The following is an 18,219-nucleotide window of genomic DNA, read 5'->3' on the forward strand; positions in this document are numbered from 1 at the left end:
ATCACTGAGGAGCCCCACCTTAACAGTGTTAAGTGCCAACAGACCAGACTTGACAACTGACAAATTCAAGAAGAAAGTATCACTCATTGATGTTGCAATACCATGGGACACCAGTGTAGATGAGAAAGAACGAAAAAACACTGATAAGTATCAAGACCTGAAAATCAAAATAAGAAGGATATGGAACATGCCAGTGGAAATTGTACCCATAATCCTAGGATCACTAGGCACGATCCCAAGATCCCTGAAAAGGAACCTGGAAAAACTAGATGCTGAAGTAGGTCCAGGACTCGTGCAGAAAAGTGTGCTACCAGAAACAGCGCACATAGTGAGAAAAGTAATGGACTCCTAAGGAGGCAGGATGCAAGCGGGAACCCCTCACTACAAAAGCGAGAACCCCACACTATAAAAGCGAGAACCCCACACTATAAAAGCGAGAACCCCACACTATAAGTGGGAACCCCACACTATAAAAACCACTCAGTCAAATAGGATGACTGTGATAGACAAAAAAAAAAAATATAATAATAATAATAATAATGAACCAAACAAAAACTTCTTTCAGTTTTCTTCTGAAGATGGAAAGAGAAACCCATAAGATTCTGGTGCAAAACTTGTTTACTTGTAAATATTTACATGTGACTCGAATCTCGAGTACTTTCAGGTCCTAACTGTGACCTTTTTTCAAGAGATGTGAAGGTGGTCAGGCTGGTTCAAGGCCCAGCAATCTTCTGGAACTTCTTCTCCCTGCGCTGTCCTTTATAGGATGGCTGTCCTGGTTTCCATTCTCTTGAGAGTTGTTAATACCCTCCTGTCGGTCTGATATCCTGATCTGATGGTCAGTGGGATTAACCCTTGTGGTGAGTGAGTGGTTACCATTGGTTTGTTGGGCAGGAGAGATAACCTCCAGGTCAGAAGGGCCAATCTTAGCTTCTTTTAATATTAAAGCTTGGCTTATGGGATCTTCTGAGGTAAATCCTTTGTTTCCTGCTATCACTTTAACCATTAAACGCCGACTGGACATAATTTACGTCGACCTAAATTGTCTGTCGGGTGCCAAGTGGACGTAAAATATGTCGACTACAAAAAGTTTTTTTAAATATTCGCGGAAAAATACTTATAGGCCTCGTTTGCGAAAAATTTTAAATCGCGCCTTGAGGGATGCTGGGAGTTCACGGATCACGCTGTTGTTTTGTTTACAAGCGTGACCCAGCTGCGCATGCACGAATTTCTTTCTTATCCCAAAAGAAAGCATCAGCAAACTCTGCTGAAAATCTCACAAATTCTTTAGTCACTTTGTCGTAATTTTTGCACAGTTTTCTATTAGCCTTTACATAAAGTTTTATGTGTGAAAATGTGCGCAATTTCATGTAGAATACAACAAAAAATAACTCATGGTTGTAGCTTTTATCAATTTTGACATATTTTCATATAAATCACTATAAGTGCCAAAATTTCAACCTTCAGTCGACTTTGACTCGACCGAAATGGTCAAAAAATGCAATTGTAAGCTAAAACTCTTCCATTCGAGTAACATTCAATCATTTACCTTCATTTTGCAATACACGGGAAGTCTCTAGCACAATATTTCGATTTATGGTGAATTTTTGAAAAAAACTTTTTCCTTACTTCCGCGCACAGTAACTCAGCTGAAAATCTCAGAAATTCTTTAGTCACTGTCGTAATTTTTGAACAGTTTTCTATTAGCCTTTACATAAAGTTTTATATGTGAAAATGTGCGCAATTTCATGTAGAATACAACAAAAAATAACTCATGGTTGTAGCTTTTATCAGTTTTGACATATTTTCATATAAATCACGATAAGTGCCAAAATTTAAACCTGCAGTCAACTTTGACTAATAAATGGTCGAAAAATGCAATTGTAAAAAAAAACTCTTACATTCTAGTAACAGTCAATCATTTACCTTCATTTTGCAACAAACAGGAAGTCTCTAGCACAATATTTTGATTTATGGTGAATTTTTGAAAAAAATTTTCCTTACCTCCGGCATAACTCGGCTGAAAATCTCAGAATTTTTTAGTCACACTGTTGTAATTTTCGCACCGTCTTCTATTAGGCATTACATAAAAAGTGTTCTACATGAAAATGTGCGCAATTTCATGTAGAATACAACAAAAATAACTCATGGTTGTAAATCAGTTTTGAAATATTTTCATATAAATCACGATAAGTGCCAAAATTTAAACCTACAGTCAACTTTGACTCGACCAAAATGATTGAAAAATGCAATTATAAGCTAAAACTCTTACATTCTAGTAACATTCAATCATTTACCTTCATTTTGCAACAAACGGGAAGTCTCTAGCACAATATTTGATTTATGGTGAATTTTGAAAAAACTTTTTCCTTACCTCCATGCCTTGTAACTCGCTGAAAATCTCAGAATTTCTTTAATCACCTTGTCGTAATTTTCGCACCGTTTTCTATTAGGCGTTACATAAAAGTTTTGTACATGAGAATGTGCACAATTTCATGTAGAATACAAAAAAAATAACTCATGGTTGTAGCTTTTATCAGTTTTGAAATATTTTCATATAAATCACAATAAATAGAAAAAATTCGACCTTCGGTCAACTTTTAACTCGACCGAAATGGTCGTAAACTGCAATTGTAAGCTAAAACACTTACAGTCAAGTAATATTCAATCAATTACCTTCATTTTGCAACAAACGGGAAGTCTCTAGCACAATATTTCGATTTATGGTGAATTTTTAAAAAAATCTTTTTCTTACGTCTGCACGTTACGAATTCATGCATCATTTTGTGATAATATTTTCTCTGTGTTGCTTTGATCGTTTTACAATTTGTTTTATACCAAAATCATTGCAATTTAGTGTACAATACAACGAAAAAAAAATAACTCATTAGCTTTAAATGTTTTGCTCACAGCACGATTTGTATACAATTATATATGAATTTTTTTCACGCTGTCATATATTCCAATATTTATGTATGATAATGATATTTTTTCATTTCTGATGGTTGCATAACAAACTTCAAGCAATGACAAAAAAAAGAAGCCAAAATGAACTCTTAATCTTAAAAACTAAGAGTGCTGTGATTTAAAAAAACTTTCTTTCCTCTTTGGCGCTAACTCTCAAACCCCGCCGGCATACGGCAGACACATTTGTAAATAGAGGCTCGGCGTTTAAGGGTTAAAATTTGAAAATTAGTAAATAATTTTTTTATCATAAAAAATGTAGTCACGAAAATAAAATGAAAATACAGTAATTAGTGAATATTGCTCTACAAAAATCTGTGAATTAGTGAATTTTCCATGACATATTTAGAGATACGTTCCACAGAAAAACCTACGGCTAACTGAACCACAATCCACCAGGGGTCCACTGCACAGGTATTATCATCAACTGGTATTAATAACCAATTTGTCTATTAATGAAACCAGTGAGAGCTGATTCCTTAATCTCCAATCTTTACCCTTCCCTAAGGGATGACACCAACATAAATTAGTGCGGCACTGCTGTCGAACGAAGTCACCTGATGGGACCATCAGCATTACAAGAATGTTGATATTTTTGGGAGGGTGATGTCCTACCACTGGTCCCACTATTGGTTTCAAATATAGACTACCTCTTACTACATTCGATGGTGGAAAAGTCAATATATTCAATCCAGAGATATTTGATATGTAGGCCTCATGAACTCAATATTTTTGGGTGGGTGATGTCCTACCACTGGTCCCACTATTGGTTTCAAATACAGACTCCTCTTACTACATTCGATGGTGGAAAAGTCAATATATTCAATCCAAAGATATTAGATATGTAGGCCTCATGAACTCAATATTTTCGGGTGGGTGATGTCCTACCACTGGTCCCACTATTGGTTTCAAATATAGACTACCTCTTACTACATTCGATGGTGGAAAAGTCAATATATTCAATCCAAAGATATTTGATATGTAGGCCTCATGAACTCAACACAAGAATGAATTTTTGACGTTCAAGAGGCCCATCACCACAGCTACACTGAAGGGGATAAGTAAGAAGGTCTTGCAAATTCTAAAGAAAGGGCATAGATGAGGACCTAGACCATAAGGGAATTCAACCATAATGTACAAAGACAGCTGAGTAGAGAGCTATTTCTTTTTAACCCCTCACAGAGAAAAAAAAGTTAAGTATACTTAGTTTAACCAGACCACTGAGCTAATTAACAGCTCTCCTAGGGCTGGCCTGAAGGATTAGATTTATTTTTACGTGGCTTAGAACCAACTGGTTACCTAGCGAGAAATGAATTTCTATCACCAGAAACAAATTCCTCTTGTTCTTCACTGGCCGGTCGGAGATTCGAACTCGCGACCAGCAGAGTGGTAGCTCAAGGAAAGTCTGATGTAAAAGGTTAATGACGACAATACATGGACCTGACATTAGTATGCAACTCTTATACATATAATTTTATCCCGTGTTCCCACAGTATACAACTGACCAGATCTAAACCTTTTAAGATTTTTATGAAAAATTATCATATATTTCCTCCACCAATAACACTGTACAGATGAGATGAGATAGTGCAATGCAAAAAGTGTAGATACTTTACCTTATCTGAGAGATCAGAACCAATGGCTCTGATTCGTGCCAGCGCCTGTTGACGTTACCATCCACAACACCAACCGAATTATTGAAGGCAATGGAAGCTATAGCACTGCCTGTATACCTTCCAACCCCTGGAAGGTCTCTAATCAAGGAATCCCTGTCACTAGGAAAATTTCCGTCCATTTCTTTCACTATCTGGAAAATTATTTTGGAATTAATCCTACAGCTTAAACCCACCTTCTCTAGCTATGCACAGAAAATACTCTTACTACACAAAGCCATGTTTTAGATTATTATGCAGCAAACTTTAGATTCTCCAAGGAATGATTCCAATTTCAAGATGACTGACTGGCCTCTGCAATTTTTATGATATAAAAAGCCACTGGCATCGATTATCTACCAAGTAAAAATTATTGTGTGCAAAAAGAAAATTGTATAGCTATGCAACAAAAGAACTACAGCAAACAAAAGGAATAATTACCAAAGTTATACCTTTTCAGAGGTCTAGCACATGCAAAGAACCATCATAAATGTCAACAAAATATGTGAATATTTTAATCATTCAGATGTTTAAAAGGTCTGATTCCAAAACAAACTTGCAATACTACAGCTATCACACATCACCTCTCCACCAAGAATCCTCACCTCGATTCCGAGAGAGGGAGCGATTCCAAAGATCCCCCAAAACAGGACATTTAACCAGCAAACGTCTTGCATTCTCACGGACAAAACAATATGACTGAACACCGCCAGCCATTATAAAACTGTCTAGTGCACTCTCTCCATTCTTAATCAGCAAATAGTTATCGCTCACATTCGAAGCAAGTGGGTGTACTTCAAATGTTCTATCACGCTCATGCTCAATCCTTAATGGGCAAATAGCTCCCTGCCACCTCTTGAGGTGTGGTGATATACGGGAAGTGTATCACCAAATATCACTCATGGCCTCTCATTTTAATATGGGTTTATTGAGTTTCAACCTTGCCGGACAATAAAAATCCAGTAAAACCCCCATATTCGTGGGGTATGCTTACCACATCCCCACCCAAAATAGCTTAAATCCGCGAGTACTTAGAAAAAACACTTAGAGCTGCCTATTTTGATAATTCAGACAGACACCAAAACAATCTAAAAATGCTTATACAGGTTTATCCTACTTACAATGGAGTTAGGTTCCAAAAAACCCATTGTTTGTTGGAAAAAACGTAAGAAATACCAAAACGTATCTCGAACATAGCCTAGCCTACACTAAGGTATTTGGTACCATGTATACATATATGGTAGCCTAGCCTACACTATAAAGTATACTCTATACATACACGGTACAGTGATTATTAATATCAGCTAATTCTGGAGGTTCATGCAAAGTGACTTATGGCAATTTAATGCAAAGCGAAATTGAATAACAAACAAGAATTAGCTTAGCCTACACTATGGTATATTGTATACATATACGGTAGCGTAGCCTACATTATGCTTCTTCTTCCCAGCTTGTTCCCATTTTTATATGGGGTCGCCGTGATGCCTTCTTTTTTTGAAGGACTTTGATTTGGCTTTGGGGTAGACTTTGTAGTCCCGATCGGCTGCCCTGCCTGACATCGCTTGACCCGGTATTGTGTACATGTATTGTACCAGTTCACCAGTGCTCTTTCTCACAGCAGCGTAAGAGTCGTTCGTGGAGGTATCTGTTATGTTTTTAGAAGATGTTGGAGTGGCTTTGTTTGTGTGTGTAATAGGTCTGTAACACCCATTTGCTTTTAAGCAAGCCTATCCGATTATTACATACATAATCCCGGGTGTCTACACGATAGCAAAGTGTCCGCCTTTCTGACCGGTCAGTTGCGGATTTGAACCCGCGCCAAACCTCTAAGAAGTCTGAGGATGCTGCCTTAACCAACTCGCCATGGATTATACTGTTCTATATTCACATATCGTAATATACAAACGTCAACATAATGAATATGCACCTTTTCCATGGATCTTTTAAAATGTTATGCCTTAATTTACTGTATCCCATAATATTGTGTATATTCTTATATTGCTTTTGTATTATAAATTGCGGTCATAGCGATCAATGTTTTGGTTTGGAAATCATTTATGCGGTGTTTATTTCGCCATATTTAATTCAGTTCAGAGCGCTTTTCTTGCTTGTAGTTAATGTAAATGAATCTCTAGATACTTTATTTATATGGAGCAAGGTTATTTTTCATTATATGAAGTGTTTTTAAAGTCGAAATATAAATAAAATACGTCTCACTGTGAAACTAATTTATCTTTTATTTTTGTTAATAGATGACAATGGCTGTTTGGGGACGTTTGTTTTGTGTAAAAAAAATTCAAGATTCCATTCACCATTTTCACTTGATTTCATCATAATACGAGCTTTACGTATTTATCGTTTATCGGCGTATAAAAACAGTAATGTGTTCTCTCATGCCCAGTCGTTTTGATTAAAATACTTTCTCTCCCATTTTAATTACAATCAAGTTTCATCCATGTTGCCGATGCACGATATAGCCATTAGCAGCTTCAATATTGTTTTCTCAGCTTCGGCTACAACTTGCTGCATAAATTTAGCAGTATATTTCCTTGCCGATCTTTTATCCATACCGAATAAGGGTACAATGTAAAAATATATCAGTCCTATTCTACTTGATGTCATTTGCACTACAATAAACCCCCCGTATTCGCGTTCTCATGATTTGCGGACTCACGCATTCGCGGGTTTCTCTGTGGAACTTATCTAGCCATTATTCGCGGAAAATTCGTCCATTCGCGGTATTTTTCACTGAGAAATATTCACTAATTACTGTATTTTCATATAATTTTCATGAATACATGCACTTTTTGTGATAAAACTATCACAGGTATATGCATTTTTACAGGGCTTTTCTGTGTTTAAACTATCAAAATGGGCAGTTCTAAGTGTTTTTAGAGGGGTTCTAAGTATTCGCGGATTTTAGCTATTTGCGGGGGTGTGTGGGACGCATCCCCGCGAAACGGGGGTTCACTGTATAACCTACGGTAATTGTGGATTACCGTACGATGGTCGAAACACAAGCAAAAGAGCTGTTGTTGTTAGATTCGGTGATAAACAAACAACAGTTTCTCGGTCGGTTGTTTATGGCTGTACGCATTTACGCAAGAGTATAACGTTACTAACAATACTTTTACCATTCTCTGTTACTTTTTTAACTAGAAGTTGGGATAAAGGGTTGGAGGAAAAGAAGTTGGTCTACTGTAATTTGGTCTCTCTCGCTGCCTGAGCCCGTGCAAAATTTAAAAATATTTTATAAACATTGTCGTATCGGTATTAATTGCTTACCCCATTGCAAAATCAAATTATCGTAAGGTGAACTATCAGAACTCGAGCACAACCTGAGTACTTGAATAGTTTTATCACAAAGAGTGCAGTAAGTCATGAAAATGCCATGAAAATACAATACAGGCAGTCCCTGGTTTATGACGGGTCCGGCTTACGACGTTCCGAGGTTACGACGCTTTTCAAATATATTCATCAAAAATTATTTCCTGGTTTACGACGCATGTTCCAGGGTTACGACGTGTCGTACGCTGATCCGACGGAGGAAATATGGTTCCAAAACGGCAGAATAATCAAACTTTGGAGGTTTTTTTTATGAAAATCTCAATAAAAATGCAGTTTACATCATTTTCAATACACCCAAAGCATTAAAAGTCAGGTTTTCTTAGGATTTTTGACGATTTTCGACAATTTTTCAGTTTACAACGATTTTCGGTTTGCGACGCGGCGTAAAAACGGAACCCCCGTCATAAACCGGGGACTGCCTGTAATTAGTGAATATTTCTCAGTGAAAAATACAGCGAATGGGCAATTTCCAGCAAATAATGTGTATAAACGTTCCATAGAGAAATCCGAGAATAGGTGAGTCCGCGAATCGTGAGACTGCTTAAAATTACAGGCAGTTCTGCTGTAAAAGTAGCTGTAATACATGATAATCTCCCACTTCTTCCTACACAAGGGAGAGCCACTCCAAAGCTGACGCCAGCATCTGACTCTGAGTCATCCATGAAAATGCAATGGAGTTACCATGTTGTGTGAAATGACCTAAAAATATTGAACCCAATGCCTCATTGGAAATTTCTGCTTTTGTAGAATTAAAATATTTATAAAATTTTACCTATGGAAAGTTTTGGGGGTGGGGGGTGCAAACTGAATACCTAGTTGGTAAATTTGTTTCCTAGGGATGTTTAATTCACGGGTTATAAGTTTTACTCTGAAAGCAAATGGTTGAGGTTGCTTGGGGTGATTTTCATGGAATTGCCAATAGCTTTTATTTCTAATAGAAAAGTGGTTAAGGACTTAGGGAGTCTCTGAAATCTGTACTAGCTCCGAATCAGCAGACGTTTGCAATGTATATCCAGAGGCATCACAACGGTATCTATAAGCATGCTTTCAGTGGGAGACAGTTTAAATGTTCCTGCACACAAACTCACTCCTCCAAGATGAATTGAATTGAGTATTTTAAGGCTATTAGGCTTTGCTGAAGTGTAAGTTAATTCTGAAAAGACTAAAGCTCTGTATAGCCTCAGTATCTAAGTTCGGTTTGCACCCTACGAATTGCAAGACAGAATTTTCAGCACATTCACTGCTTTCAAGTATTCTGTCTTGATATACTTCTGATGTGGAATCCAAGTCAGCTTGCTGTCAAAAACCAACCCAAGAAACCTTGTTTCACCAACACATGGGATTCTCTGCCCATGTGTGAACAGATCTGAATCAGGATGGAATCCTCTTATATGGCAATAGAGCATGGTTACTGCTTTAATAGCAGAAAAACCTAAAACCATTCATCTCAGCCCACTGTACTATATCACCAGCACAGAGCTGAAAGAAGCATTCAGCCACTCCCATCCTTGCTGCTGCAAAAGATGTCAAAAAGTCATCAACAGAAAGAGTACTGTGTAAGATACATCTGAGGGCATTATTCTGGATACCTCATTGATTCCTGAGGCGAACAAGGTTACAATTATAACACTTCCTTGTGGCACTCCTTGGTTGAATACATCTGACGTTGTTGCTCCAACCTGAACCTAAAATAACATATTTTTTAAAAATGCCTTGATAAAAAGAGGCAAATTGCCTCTCAGGTTACATTCATAAAGAACCCTCAGAATGCCATCTCCATGTTGTGTCATAAGCCTTCTCAAGATCACAGAAAACAGTGCTGTGATGCTGTTTGTTAGCAAAAGCTGCACATATTGAAGATTTTTTTCCAAGCCAACACATCAGTTGTGGAGTGCAGACTTCAAAAACCACACTGAGCAGGCAACATATATTACAGGCAGTTCCTCAATTATCAGTGGGGGTTCTGTTCCCGACAGTGTGACATTAATTGAAAATCATAAATAGAAAATCGATGATAATCTGATTCCCGGTTAAATCACACTTCAAAACCACACTGAGCAGGCATATATTACAGGCAGTCCCCAATTATCGAGCTGATTCCCGGTTGTCAGCGCCGATAACTGGGGATTTTCGGTGCCAATAGCCAGCGATTGGTGCATATCAGTGCCAAAATCCAGTTATCGTCATCGCTGGACAAGCGCCGTAAAACCGGACTGCCGATAACCGGGGACTGCCTATACCACATTCCAAGTACCACATCAAACGTGCGTTCACTCTTTTTTTCCACCATCTTACGCAGACATGATGTCAGTGCAATGGGATGATAATTCTCTGTCTTGAATGGGTCTTTCCCTGGTTTCCCAAATGGCAGTGATTTTAACATCTCCCATAGCCTAGGGAAGATATGTTCTCAAAAAATTCTGTTAATGAGGCGTAATATGATAAGGCCGGCATTTCCGGGAGCATAGTTAATCACTGTGTATGCTGTATCATCCAGTCCAAGAGCTGATTTATTTAAGGCTGATTCGAATTCTCTCAGAGTAAAAGGTATACAATGTCTTGTTCATTCCTTGATGTAACAAAATCAATTTCTACCTGTTCCATTAGCCCTCTTTAAGATGAAATAGGGCCTGTCATCATTTTTCTTTGCAACATTAGCAAAATGTTTTGCAAACTCATCTGCCACTAACCGGGGATCTGCTACCACTGATCTTAATAATTGGAGGTTGACAAAGTAAAGCTGCCTGCTATTTTTCTAACTCTCTTCTGAACTAAAGTCAGGGAGTTTTTGAATTTAGTGAAGATATGAAAACTGTCCAAGATTCCCTCGTTTCTTTTTTCCTTTCAAAACTAATACGCATTAGTTTTGAAAAGGAAAGCTGATTTCCACACGCACGAGGAATCTTGGACAGTTCCTTTTCAAAACTAATGACTTTAGTTTGAAAGAAAAAAATAGCAGGCAACTTTTCAACCTCCAATTATTAAGATCAGTGGTAGCCTGGTTAGAAATGAGTTTGCAAAACATTTTGCTAATGTTGAAACAATACTCACATTTTCGTCTGCGATATCTGGTGAAAACTGATCTCATAGTTCGATGAGTTTCCTGGCATTGATGAGCCCACCGTGGAACTGGTCGGCAGATAAATATGCTTAAGTTGTAGGTACTGACTGAAGACCAGCTGAAAATATAAATGTACTTAAAAATCCAGAGCACCACCTACACAGGGAAAGTCATCGGCAGAGTCATCTACTGAGCTGTGTTCCTGGAATGTCGCCCAAACAGCTTCACCAATGCTCCATTTAGGTAGTCTTGAAGATGAGAGGATTTAAAGCTACACTCACCACTAATTGGAAAATGGTTGCTGATAAACCTATCATTTATCACTCTCCAATTAAAATCAATAAGGCAGTCATCACTGCACTGAGATAAATCAATTGCTGATAATGTGTCTGTCTGAACGTGAAAATGTGTAGACACCCCCATGTTCAAGATTCACACATTTTCACTTTCTATGATGGAACACAGTCAATTTCCTCTTTGATTGGTGATGATGTCACCCTAAAGAGGGTTTCTACAATTCATATCTCCCAGAATAACAAAGGAACATAGTAGCTGTTAAATGAGGGATTTAAATTCATCAGTGGGGAAGACTTCACTAGGTGGTAGATGCAGAGAGCATACTGTATACTGTACTTTCTTTGCAAATGGATCTGCACACCTACCACTTGCAATGTAGACTGGATACTAATAGGATTTTGTGGGGTGTCATTACGAATATATAAAGCTACACTCCATAATTTCCTGTATTTGTGTCATAAGGGGAATGAGGCCATATACTCGCGTGGGCTCCGACACATATCATAACCAATCACGGTCTCCGGCAAAGCTGTGCATACCGGAAACACTTCTGATATGAGCCTTAGCTCTTAATCCCTGACAGTTTTCCACTGGAGAAACTAAATGAGTTTTACTTTGGTTTTGAGGCAGCGCTCAAAGTTTATTGCCTTGCTCCTGCTTTTTTCTGGAAGGAGACCGATTATTTATGGCAGCATTTCATTTTAAAAATTCAATGGCAGTGCTGCCTCCATGGAGGAGGTACCCGCCACAGATGGCACAGCCTCCCCAGTACCACGGGCACTGGGCACCCTTGATAGCGTCTTTCCTATAGAAATTTCAAGTTCAGGAGCAACAGACAAAGCTGGCAGTGCCTGAGGAGAGGTGGAATTTTCAGGCTCAACTGACGTACCCTCCGAAGGGTCAGGGGAACCAGTCTCGGCTGGTGTGGGCTCCAGTGAGACACAAGCACCCGATACAAATAACGCAGCCTCCACAGAGGCAGGAGTACCAGCCACAGCTGGCACAGCCTCCAAAGAAGCTGATGCACCAGAGATTGCTGGTGTAACCTCCAAAGAGGCATGGGTCGCCACTAATCTTTCTTTCACATTACCAAAGCCCCCTAAGCCTCCCACCTCATCAGGGGTTGGGATCAGGGGGTAAACCAGCAACAGATGTAGACTGCCTTGCTACAAGTTTCTGTACCTTTGGTCCCCTGATGGGGGGGTTGGGGAAAAATTGTACATGGATAGAAAATGGATATTCACTGAAAACAGTGTTCTCATTTTTATTTTTTAATCAGTTGAACCCCACTGGCATGGATATATAAAAGCTATATATGGGAAGGTAAGGTTCATTTCAAATTAAAAAAAATATTGAAACTTAATGTACAAATGACCATCTCACGAAGCATACAGAAATCATAAACAGATTTTCACATATGTCCGTTACCAGTTTCCTAACACCAAATTAACTGCCTTATAAATTTTACATTAGGTACGAAAAATATCAAAATATTTTAAATAACAACACAAACCTTCACTGCCCCTTCATGAAGCCTTTGAGCTCGGGAGTAATAGCCAAGACCCGCCCACAACTGGTTAACTTCCTCTAGAGTTGCTGCAGCTAAATCTCTAACTGTTGGCCATCGCGACATCCACCTTTCAAAGTAACCTGCAGCTACAGTCACCTGCGTTTGCTGCAACATAACCTCCGATACCCAAACTGAAACAGAATTAAAACCACATAAATGCCTTACAAGGAATAAGTTTTATTTCTCATTTACATCCCTAAAAGTTACAAAGCTAAGATGAAAATCTATACATAGCCCACTAATTCATATACACAGTAATTTGTTCTAAAAATTATAAAAGTTAGTCATTTTGTCATATAATTCACTGCTTATAATTAGGCCTTCCACCTGCCAAAATATCATTCCTGATTATTCTGACAAATTCTCCAATGAGGCCATGTTTCCCAACAAAGAAAGCCATCACCATTTAGGAAGCTTCTGACAGACACGCCTGCAAATTACAAAATTGTACCCCGATCACCAGACAAGAGTTTACTGAGGAGGAATTAGGGAAGGCGAATGAAAATCATAATGCAAGGAGAAAAAGCCCGGTGAAGCAACAGATCCTTGACCTTTAGAGTACTGTCAACAGACAGTTGGCCAACTTGAACCAGTTGACTCAATATAAAAGAATTCTTGCTCCTAAAAGTCAATTTCATCCGCCTATGGGCAACAAAGTCGTTGTGAATACTTACAGAGGCATTGTACACGAGCCGAAAAAAATGTTTTAGATTTAGCTGGCCTTGTGCCAGCATGGGCTCTTGCTCCTAGAGCAGCCCGTAACCAAAAAATAAAAGCGCTATGAACAGCAATACCTTCCCGGCAAATACACATCAAAGGAACTTGTGTGACTGAGGATGCACTTGTATGAGAAAAATATCTCTTGCATGTCCACCGAAACATCCAATCATTCTCTGAAGAGTCACTGCAACCATGCTGGGAAAACCCAACAAAAGCATAAAGTTGTTCAGTCTTAAGAAGTCCAACAATGGGCACTAATCTCCAGTTGCTTATGGCGATAGGAAAAAATCGGAGGTAAAATTCCAATGAATGACTGACACCTGCTCCATTGCATTCTCTCTAATTACAGCCTACTACAGAAGAATATGATACTTCTGCTGGTGAAGAGACAAAGGAACAGTGCATGAGCCTAAAGCAGTGGAGGGGAACCAAAATCATAACTCTCCTTCAATACCTGCACTACATAAGGTTCTGCTCCTAAGTCTCTCCAAGCATGCCAAGAGGTCTGCAATTGGTCTCCTACTGGAACATGAGGGCTGAGCAGATCTCTAAAACGTATAAAATACGATTTACACCCATATATCCTCTCTTATCACCTTACCTTACAGACCTTACAGTTCATTCGGGTTGCCCCAGGAGGTCCCTCAGTGTGAGGCACTTTTGATGTCTACCAGAGAACTGCTAATGCATCTTCTGGTATATTTTGCATCTTCCAATCTTGGATGGTCTGGGATGGATCTTAGATATTTGTCGAGCTTATTCTTAAACACATCTACGTTCACTCCTGATATGTTCCTCAGATGAGCTGGTAATGCACTGAATAATCGCTGCATTATCGATGCTGGTGCGTAGTGGATAAATGTCCTGTGTGCTTTCCTTAGTTTTCCTGGTATAGTTTCGGGCACTATTAATCTACCTCTGCTTGCTCTTTCTGATATTTTTAGCTCCACGATGTTTTTGCTGATTCCTTCTATCTGTTTCCATGGCTGGACTATCATGTAGCATTTAGAAGGCGACCTAAAGGAGAAACCACGCAAGAAAGCTGCCGTCTCCTGAGCAGAATAGGCCTTATACAACAGATGGGAGCACGAGTTCTTACTTCTTCCAAACCGAGTCAGTATAAGCATGAGAACATTAGTCTGCAGCTTATGAAATGGGTTTAGCTGTGCTAGTTGGTGCCACAGACTCCCTAAGCTGGAGCCTCAAGAAGAAATTATACAGAGCAAAAGTTCAGTACAAGATAAAAACTTCAACAATCTAAACCAGTGGTTCTCAATCTTTTTTTGAGTGACGGCACCCTAACTAATGTAATCATTACCGTGGCACCCCTTCTTCACCACCCCACCATATCGCACGAATTAACTTCTTATTCAATGAATAAAATTATTTTCCGTACTACATATATATACATATATCTTCTTCTTCTTTTAACGTGCTTTTTTCCCATTTTTGTATGGGGGTAAGCATGATATATATATATATATATATATATATATATATATATATATATATATATATATATATATATATATATATATATATATATATATATATATATATATATATATATATATATATATATATATATATATATATATATATATATATATATATATATATGAAAATAAGAAGGCCCATAAAACACTATTTAAACGTTGAAACCATATATTTCCCGTCTGTTAGACAAGGAGACATACATCAATAAAGTTCAAGAACTTCTAAACGATAGACCTACGACAAATTAACGAAAAGATCCCACAACAAATATTGCTGCTCAGTTTAACAAATCAGTTAGAACCATAGGGGCAATAAAAAGACATAGAATTACTAGAGACATTCAAGGTAATCAACCCTCTCTCCCTATTTTTGGCCTCCCAAAACACATAAAGATGGGATTCCCTTTACGCCCCATAATATCTAGCAGGGCTCTTTCATGTACAAATTATCAAAATGGCTCGTAGACTTGTTATCACCCTTTCTAGGAACCTTCTCATCCTCCCACGTCAAACATGCAGAAGATTTCATACAAAAATTTAATAGTTTAAACATCCTCAAACAACATCAAACTGCTCAGTCTAGACGTCGATTCATTATTTACTAAAGTCCCATTGTTGTTTTTCTTAGAGAGGAAGTTACAACCATATGAAGACCATTTTCCTCTTGGCATAGATAAAACTTTAAAACTTATCAACCTCTGTGTAACTAACAACGTGTTTTCTTTCAATGGTAATTTTTACAAACAAAAATTTGGCTGTAGCATGGAAGTCCCCTATCACCCCTTCTAGCAAACTTGTACATGGAATATTTCAAAACAGAACTTTTGTCGCCTATCAAACCCCATAACATGATCTGGCTTAGATATAGATGATATCTTTACTTTCTGGGACAATAGCTGGGGACTTTAGGAATTTTTAATAGGCTAAATTCGCTAGTTCCGACCATAAAATTTAAAACAGAATGGGAAAAGGACGGAAAACTGCCGTTCCTAGATGTACTGATCATAAGAAAACAGAACAGGTATGCATTTACAGTATATAGAAAACCCACCTTCGCTGTCTCCTACATTCATTTCTTAAGCTACCACGACGTCTCCGTAAAAATCATGGTAGGTGCAACCTATTCCTCAGAGGACTTAGGATATGTTCAAATGAGTACCTGGATCAAGAATTTAACACGATCCGCCAACACCTAACGCAACTGCATCCACCACACATTATCAGAGGGCTATTAATAAAGCAAATAAAATATACTTTCCCACTTAGATTTCAACAACAAAATAAAGCTTCCATACGATGAAAACATCCAAAAGGCCACCGAGCAACTCAGTTCTGATAATCCTTTCATTTTCCATTATCCCAAATCCATCGAGTTCGCTTAAATAACAAAAGGGAAGAAGCCGGAGTTTACAAGATACCGAGTTGTCATGACATTTATGTAGGCGAGAAGGTAGATCGCTCAAAGAATAACAGAGCACAAAAGATCAGTATGACGCCGGAGAGTTCGGGAATTTTCCTACATATTAGAAATACAGGGCATGTCATTAACTGGAGTGGGGCGAGTTGGTTTTCAAGAGTAGCTGTCCGTACAAAAGAAAGATGCTGGAATCTGCCATCATCAATCAAACCAACAATATGAACCTGTCAGGAGGACATTGGAAATCGGACGCCATTGACACCTTAATCCTCGCACCCGAAGAAGATGACCAAGAAACGCGACCGCCAGATCCATCGCCAAACGGGAGCTAATGAGGCCAAAACCACTTTTGGTCAATCTCTCCTTCTTAAGAAACGCCACCTCCTTAACATCGGAGGCCCAAGGCCACACCTTCATGTTTTTGAATATACCATTGTAACTTTCCACCTGTCCATATTCTACCAGTGAACAGGGGCACAGAAACAAGTGCCGGGTTTCAACGTTTAAATAGTGTTTTATGGGCCTTCTTATTTTCAATTACACTGTAGTATTACAGGAAAAGACATTCATATATATATATATATATATATATATATATATATATGTGTGTGTGTGTGTGTGTGTGAACGTATTAGAGTAGACACACTGATAATAATTATATGAAGACTTCTGCAAACCTTTTTTTTTTTTTTTTTTTGCAAATGTTCATTGAGATGATCTGGCCAAGACAAAACTCATGACAATCTTGCAGCACCCCTAGGCACTGTCTGTGGCACCCCAAGGTGCCACGGCACCCAGTTTGAGAACCACTGGACAACAAAATCCATCTCAGCACATCCAAAGCAACTGTCAGTCTCAAGTACATCTTTTTATACGAACGAGACTAAGAAAACCAAATTTTTAACCAAAGACAGTTTAACCTTCTCAGTCCGGGCTAAATATATATTAAGCACACTCCTAGACTAGGCTAAATTTGAGGATGGCTAATTTAAAGAGAAAACTCATCAATGGTAAGAGGAAGATTAGCATATGCACATGGTATAAGTAAAATAATTCTAAAAAATTTTCTGTACCTTCCAGGGGAAGTTGAAAGTGAATATTCCCAATCCTTTTCCAAATGACAGTCGTAAAAATATGCTAATTTTACCAAGTTATAAGTGTTTTTCCAATTTTTTTTTATTTCATTTTGTAAAATTATAATTACTGTACAGCTCACATAATATCATAACAGATAAGAACTACAATCAGTAACAAATTCTGAGTACATTTACTGTGAAATATTTATGTCACTGGATGGGAATTTTGGACAACATTCCCCTATGATATCTCAAGGCAAACTGATCTCTCTCTCCTGCACCGACTAGCTATTAGAGTTGGGGTAAAAGCTGCAATCATTTACGGCCCATGGAAGTGATCTGGGCACTTTTCCCGCAAAATTCGTTCAAAGTGTATGGGGTGATATCTTGCACATATATGTATGTTACCGAGAATCCACCCCAAAACTATAAGTAAACATATATGTATGCTATCCATCCACAAGGGGTTAAGAGCCAATCAAGCGCCTGTAATATAAGAGGCAGTTCTCCGTGACTTCAAAAAACCATAAGATAAGCACTGGCAGACTTACAAGAAGCTTTGTGTGCTACTACAGTGCAAGAAAACTTATGAAAAGCACTCTAATTGAAGGGGGAAAG

General features: G+C 38.3%; 1 protein-coding gene across 1 annotated transcript in view; it reads right to left on the reverse strand.

Moving 5' to 3' along the window:
* The window catches only part of LOC136845658 (adenine DNA glycosylase-like), a 117,861-nt gene that overhangs the window by 66,928 nt on the left and 32,714 nt on the right, over window positions 1-18,219 (reverse strand). Inside the window, 3 exon segments of the mRNA XM_067115808.1 lie at window positions 4,581-4,624; window positions 4,627-4,771; window positions 12,836-13,023. Of these exon segments, the coding sequence (XP_066971909.1) occupies window positions 4,581-4,624; window positions 4,627-4,771; window positions 12,836-13,023 (377 nt within the window).

Source organism: Macrobrachium rosenbergii, chromosome 14 (assembly GCF_040412425.1).
Source record: "Macrobrachium rosenbergii isolate ZJJX-2024 chromosome 14, ASM4041242v1, whole genome shotgun sequence".
NCBI classification, from domain to species: domain Eukaryota; kingdom Metazoa; phylum Arthropoda; class Malacostraca; order Decapoda; family Palaemonidae; genus Macrobrachium; species Macrobrachium rosenbergii.